At 39.3% G+C, this 6,818-nt stretch overlaps 1 protein-coding gene across 1 annotated transcript; it reads left to right on the top strand.

Annotated features, from left to right (window-relative positions):
- The first annotated feature begins 717 nt into the window (after positions 1 to 717).
- LOC110978974 (uncharacterized) lies at positions 718 to 6,782 on the top strand. The gene is made up of 11 exons (XM_022234372.2): positions 718 to 1,194; positions 1,644 to 1,856; positions 2,201 to 2,385; positions 2,719 to 2,927; positions 3,094 to 3,190; positions 3,462 to 3,593; positions 3,804 to 4,001; positions 4,172 to 4,262; positions 4,434 to 4,557; positions 4,884 to 5,166; positions 5,431 to 6,782. The coding sequence occupies exons 1-11, from the start codon at positions 845 to 847 to the stop codon at positions 5,586 to 5,588; spliced, it is 2,040 nt and encodes a 679-aa protein (XP_022090064.2). The 5' UTR covers positions 718 to 844; the 3' UTR covers positions 5,589 to 6,782.
- The last annotated feature ends 36 nt before the right edge of the window (positions 6,783 to 6,818 follow it).

Raw genomic sequence — 6,818 nt, forward strand, 5'->3', positions numbered from 1 at the left:
AGTATCTCTTGATAAATCATTTTGTTTGATCGGAGTGTCACTTTGTTTCTTGTTAAGGTCAGTTAGAAACATTTTTCAACAGGCATCTGAACAGCTATTGTACTATTATAGTAGATCATGTTTTGTCAGCATGAGAAGCATTTGGCCTTGGGTGGACAAGTGAAGTAGAAGTTGTGAGCTGAACGAAGTCTTCCGCTGATTATTCAAAGAATGCAAGACATAAGTTGATGGGCCTATTCTAAAACTTTTAATAGATTTGATTGAGTAATTTTCTGACTTGCGTTTACCGGTAACAAGTGCGAATCCACAAGTCAAGTTACAAGTCATTTTTTGCAAGACCAAGTCACAAGTCAAAAAGTGTAGATACATGTCGAGTCATGAGTTACAAAATATAGCAACTCGAGTCCAAGTCAAGCGATCCAAGTCTACAACTCTGCTTGTTTAGGGGGGCCCCCAAAACCACAACTTGAATTTATGTAACCCATCAGCTTTCTGCATGAGGGTTGAAAGCAGGCATTTTTTAGGCTTTCTACAAGGTTTTGGAAGGGAGGCCTATTAAATAGATCAAAAGTCACCTTTTCTCGTTAGGTTTTCTTACCTTGTCCGCCCTTGTTGATTAGCGGCTGATGATAGAACCCCCACATAACAGACGCAATGCCCCGCCCTTACACTTGTTGGGGAACCCCCCCCCAATAATTGGCTTTACTAGATAGAGGGCGGTATGTTAAAAAGAATGAAAGAAGCTTGATAGCACGATAGCTTGACATTTGTGACTAAAATACACATGTAGTCGTTTCTTTAATTTCTTTGGCATACGATCGTCAAAAGTGGTACTGACTTTAGCATGAAGGTTTGGGGAGTTACATGCAAAGTTTGGATAGTTACTTTATGGGCACTTTTGTTGTCACTGGTGAAAAACTTTGACCAAAATTTCGGAAGTAAAGCCGATTCGCCGTCGGTAGTGACATTCCACGAAGCATCAAGTCGCTTCTGGCCTGCACCAGATCCAAATCGGTTTGGCATTGCGTCTAACCTTAACCGGGGTGCTGGAGAAAGTCAGGGTAAACTCTCCAAAACCCAACCGTCGAGTTTCAAGACGAAAGATGGGCGTCCCGCTGCCGTCTTTGACGATGTTTTGGAGTACAAGACGCAGATGGTTTTACATGACTACCTTCATTTGGCAGGTGATTGGAGGTACGGCAGTTTTGCTCATTTGTGCAGACAACTTGTCGCCATTAAAACAAATCCAAATTAAACCATCCAATGAATTTTTTAAACAGTCGCTCTTTATAATCTTATTTTGGATGAACGCAGTTTATGATGTACAGAGTTCATTGCTAAGTTGTTTCTAGTATCACTACTGACTTAAAAACATCTGAGGGCCTACTCTCTGTTGAAGTCCTTGAAGTGTAATGCATATTGCAGGATTCAGTATTGTTTATTTAAACTCGATTTTTTACATCCCACCATCCTTCATGTATTTAAATATTTGTTCACATATTTGGACTCACCAAACCTTCGTGTAGCCCATTAACCCCAATAATTTGAAGTACTGTGAAAGGAAATGAATTCCAAAGATGAACTATGAAGCACATTTTGTAGTCTTCTCTCATGAATGTCTTTCATTTGGTCTTGAAATTCAGGTTTCACAACTACAATGGTCCAGATGAGAACAGAAATGGAAGAAATTCAAGTGGGATCCCGTGGACGGCATCATTTGACACAGATACTTTTGGTAAATCCCAGACGGGCAGACATATCCTTAGTCTTGTGAGGAGTCTAGCTCAACCCAGGAAAGGAATGGATGACGACGGCGACTATGAACCTTACAAAGTTGTCTGTAACATCCTGAGAAGGTACATGCACATTAAAGTAACGCAAATGACCTAGCTCATATTAAGTACTGTTAAAAGACAGTTCTCATTATGTATTTGTTCTGGTAAATTTTTCAAATCCTTCACAGTCCACCTTCAAGCTGTCAAACATTGGCTGACATTTTTTCTGCTGTGACAAGACTGGGACATAATCATGATAATGATTAGTTTAGACTTACCAAAATTGATAATCGTGATTATAGTTTTTACATGTGCACCTCTACATTGCTTGTGTGATGTGGGCATGAGCCCATCTTCAACCAAAAGATTCAAAATCATTAATTGTGATTGATTACCAAGATGATTCATCATTCCATGTTTGCCAGAGGTGATATCATCTTTCCTCATCGAGATGCTCATCGTAATGAGACAGAGTTCACCGTTTTGCTGTACTTGAATCAGCTGTGGAGGAAGAACGATTACGGAGAATTACTGTTGCTTGATGAGGGTGATGTGTTTGCCACCGTGGGCCCCAAGTTCAATAGGGTTGTTGTGTGGGATAGCTCTATCGGTGAGATGCATTTCTGTCCTTGATTCTATTGCAGTGCCTGCTATGTCTCTTGTAGTCAGCCCTGAAATTTTCACAAAAGCCCCCAAGCCTCTATTGCCCTGTTCTTGGGTTTTGAATTGAAGGCCTCTTCATAAGTCAAATTAGCTTGCTGCTTCAAGAAAAATAAATTTCTTTCTCTGTTTTCAAGACATGTAATTTTTACAACCGATATCAAATGTTTATTTTGCCCGGCACCGATATTTATTGCCAGGATTGGCCAGCTGGTTTGAGTCAAATGAGCAACAGGTACCATGACAGTGGTTTCATGAGATGTAATACTTTTGCTGTTCCTAGACTACCTGACAAGACCACCAGGCATGGCATTTAAACAGTCCCAGTTCTTCCTGATGGTACATTACACAAGGAATCACACCAAGGCGTTGCACTACAAGGGAGCTAGACTGCAGAGCATTGCGGAACGGAAGCAGGCTACAGCTGAGTTATTCTCCTCGATGAACCAGCCTGTCAGTGAGACCATGGATGTAGGGAGTCATGTCACCATGGTAGAGATTTCCATGGAAATTTCAGAATTCACTCAATCTTCGGAATTAAATCCCAAACAACCAGGAGGAAAATGGTGTCCAAATTTTTAGAATGAAGATTATCACACCAAGAGGCATAAATGGGGAGAAATTGATCCGTAGGTTTTACTTTGTGGTTGTTTTTCAGAAATACCAGGCCAAAAATGGCAAGAAGATCTTTGTGTTTGATGATCTCTTTAGCACGGAGGATCTTGATAAGCTGAGATCGTTCACAGTTCGTCATGGTAAGATACATGTATGATGATATAACTGTTCATTACTTGGACGATGGACAATGCAAGTGTAACGTCGTCAAAAAAAGGGTACACCTCCCTAACTTTTGACTTAGGATAGATTGTAGGCCCCAACTCAGATGATATTCCATGCTGTGAAAATAAAAAGAATAAATATTCAAGTCACTTATAGGTTCATGACTGTATGTGTTGTGCTTGTAAGTGAGTGCATGTTTAGAACCGTTCCCAAAACATTAAAGTTAATGCTTTCCTGGATTTCTAGGTCATTACTTCTTTGATGACAGCATAGACACAGACAGTGATAACGTGCAGTGGATAGCTGCTTTCAACATCGATGACTATGTTCGCAGCAGAATGTGGAACATCACCAGACGGGTTGCAAGATATGTCTCAGGTAATCAAGAGATTTGGCCAAGTTCATAACATTTCTTTCATGGCAGAAAAATTCTGATCGTCTCAAGCAGTTTGCAAATTGTAATTCCCAAGTCAGTGGTCTTTACTGTGCTCATGAGCAGATAAAGAAGATGATGAATGGTTGGTTTGCTAAATGAGATGATTCAAAAATGATTTTGCTTTTTATATTCACTGGATTGCATTCTCCCAGGAACAGACAAATGGTTCCCCTACGACATTGCCTGCAATGTCATCCGATCTTATGACCACACCCGAATCCATGAAGACTGCGAGAAGCAAGAAGATGAGTGGACTTTCCTGCTGTACCTGACCCCAAACTGGACGGCCAACTACTACGGCGAGACAGTGTTTCGAGAAAATAACCGAGACGATTCAGAATACGTTGCCAGTGAGTGTAGGCTCTGGGTCAATCATACTGCAGGCAGAGGAGCTGCAAGGCTCAGAATTGCTATTCACCTGCTCTCAACTTCAGAGTTAGTTGAAATTCAAATGGGATGACCCAAAGTTCGACTGATAAGTTTGTTTACCTTGGTTTGTTGCTTATCAATCTGCCTGTAGGTGTGGTTCCACAATACGGTCGTGTTGTTATCTTCCAAGGAATCATTCCTCACTCGGCTAGACCTCCCAGTACTCTCTTCAAAGGAGCAAGGTAACATGTACTCAGGTTCTATTATAATTGAAATTCTAAGGGTGCAGAATTGATCCATATCATCAGCTGGCAAGAATTTAACTTTGTTGCATGCCTCTTGTTTATCCAAAGACTTAAGTTCTGATATTTCCTCTAATTTCTTTTGTGGGGGGCGGGTGTTATTGACTACAGGTTGAGTTTTGCTGTTAAGCTTTCTGCAACTCCTTGGCTGGCCAGGGTCAAGATGCTGAAGCAGGAATTTGCTCATGAGGAAAGCATGCATCAGTCCGTTTTGTCTATCATGAAATACTACAATGTAAGTCCACTGGATGGAGAAGGGGCTGCTTCAGGGAGACAAGCTATCTAGTTGTGGACTAATTTCCGAAACATAGATGATATCTGACTAAGTCAGTCGAAGTAATGAGACATTTAGGCGATCAATATTTTTAATCTCCCATTGTCTTGGTGCCTATTAATCGGTGCCAATCATCAGTAAATTAGAGAATTAAAAATCAAATTTATGCACAGAATCTGCATAAAATTAATATTTACACAAAGTAATGTACTGGACCTTTTCCTTAAAACTAGAATGTCAAGTTGGCAGGACCGTTTGATTAACAGGTGAATTTGCTCTTATTTCAGGATGCGAGCTTTGAGGCACGATACAAGAAACAACTCATTGGCACAGCTCAAGAAATCATGGAATTAGAACAAGAGCAACGACAGAGGTACCTGAAGGATCTACGGCAGATGCACCTGAGCAGAAGGGATGATGAGGACATGCAGAGAGATGAGGATGGAGACGAAGACGATGATGATGAAGATGATGACAATGATAGAGAGGAGGGGGAGGAGTTTGAATATGAAGGGGAGGAGGATGGAGTGTTTGACTTTGAGGAGAGTTATCACCGAGAAGATGAGAATGGTAAGTACTGTCGAGAGACGTTGATCAATGTTTTTGCTGCTGTCTGATGATAATCCTGCACGACAGCATTCTCTCTAAATGTTAATCTACTGAAGAATTGTGGACTGTAGAACTCAGCTTGCTGTACCAATCAAATAGTGAAGAGATCAAGCCACTCGATGCATCTGTTGGACTCTTAACTTAAACTTACTCGAGCCTTTTTCATCAAGATGATTAATTTCATCTTGTATCTTGACCATTGTATCTTTGTCTTTGCATTGCCAGAATTTCCTGAAATTAACTTGAGAAAGGAGTACATCTACAATCTCATTAAGACACTGAACCATGATGCAGAGGCCCTCACAATACACTACGCACAGTTTCTTAAAGACAGGGAAGTCATGACCAAGAGATACTCCGAGGAAATAGCCAAGCTCTTCTGATGATCTTGTCCAAACTTGTCTTCCATCTTGCGAACAAATTTGCATCAATATTTATAAACTGGAGCTGGATGGATTTCTAGTGTGCAGCTGTTGGAGCAAGTTAGTGCGTTTTTCTTCTGAGGAGCTCTACAATTTAAATAAGAGATATACACCAAGATCTGTTCCATTTTGTTCTTTTTGAATCCTAACCCTCTAGGGTGTATGTAAAAATCATATTGAAATTGCAGGGTTGAGGACTACGTTAGGGTTAAGCTAAGAATAGGGATTGCAGATTTGTTAAATTGTCGACGTTTGTTATTTTTTGTACAGTCTTTTAGAGCAGAACTAATTTTTTTGTTTTGGGGCATTCAAACAGGGTCACCCCAAATCATACAGGTTGTTAGCAGTGACAAAAAGCTTTTTAGAAGACATTTACTAATTTTTTCATAGAATCTTGCCTAAAGATTTGTTTGAACTCAAATTTTTGTTTACAGATTGAAGCCTTGTGGTCAGTTTGAGTATTTTTCTCAGTTTAAAATTATTTTTGTAACGCCTTCCTGAGGACAAATATTTGATGTAATTTGCCTCGCATAAAATTACTCAGAATGATGTTTAAGCCATTGTAATGAAGAACATTGAAGAATCTTGGTTTCTACCTGAACAAACTTATGAGAAAAGACAGATTTGAACACCATTTTGTGAGTTGCAAACGAAACTAATAACCCACCTTGAGTCTTTAATAAATCCAATACTCCTAAACAACTTACAAAATATTGATTTCAAAATCATTCCACAAATTAATTATGACGAGAATCGTAAAAAAAAAATTACAACACAATTGCGGACTGAAGATGAAAATAAGATTTATGATCTGCTTATGATCTGCATAACTTGAAATCTGCTGTACAAAAATGTGTTCAAGAAATGCAAATCATCTTTTTTACCTTTAATCTCAATTCATTCTTGGACAAAAGAACCTTTATGTACAAGCAAGAGTTTGTATACTATTTACAATAGACGTGAGAGTCCTACATTTAATATTTTTTTGGCATTTCAAGTTAAATTGGTCAACAGTACTTTTGTGTTGTAACTTTGATGCAAGGACCTTTGTATATATTTCTAAAGGGCTGGTTGCCAAGATAAGTAAGAATATCATGTTACAGTTTGACTTCTTTGTAACCAATAAAACAGTCTCATATTTTTGTAACTTTGTAAGATCGGTCTACCATTCGTTTTTCCAGAGTGGATGCA

Source organism: Acanthaster planci, linkage group LG16, assembly GCF_054643075.1.
Source record: "Acanthaster planci isolate LZ-2023a linkage group LG16, COTS_SCS, whole genome shotgun sequence".
In the NCBI taxonomy this organism is placed as follows: domain Eukaryota; kingdom Metazoa; phylum Echinodermata; class Asteroidea; order Valvatida; family Acanthasteridae; genus Acanthaster; species Acanthaster planci.

Excerpts from the sequence above, each read along its gene's own strand:
- LOC110978974 (XM_022234372.2), top strand. The coding sequence starts at position 845 with ATGAAGGTTTGGGGAGTTACATGCAAAGTTTGGATAGTTACTTTATGG. Across the intron at positions 3,191-3,461 it reads ATCGTTCACAGTTCGTCATG|GTCATTACTTCTTTGATGAC; the intron begins GTAAGATACATG and ends CTGGATTTCTAG. Across the intron at positions 4,263-4,433 it reads ACTCTCTTCAAAGGAGCAAG|GTTGAGTTTTGCTGTTAAGC; the intron begins GTAACATGTACT and ends TATTGACTACAG.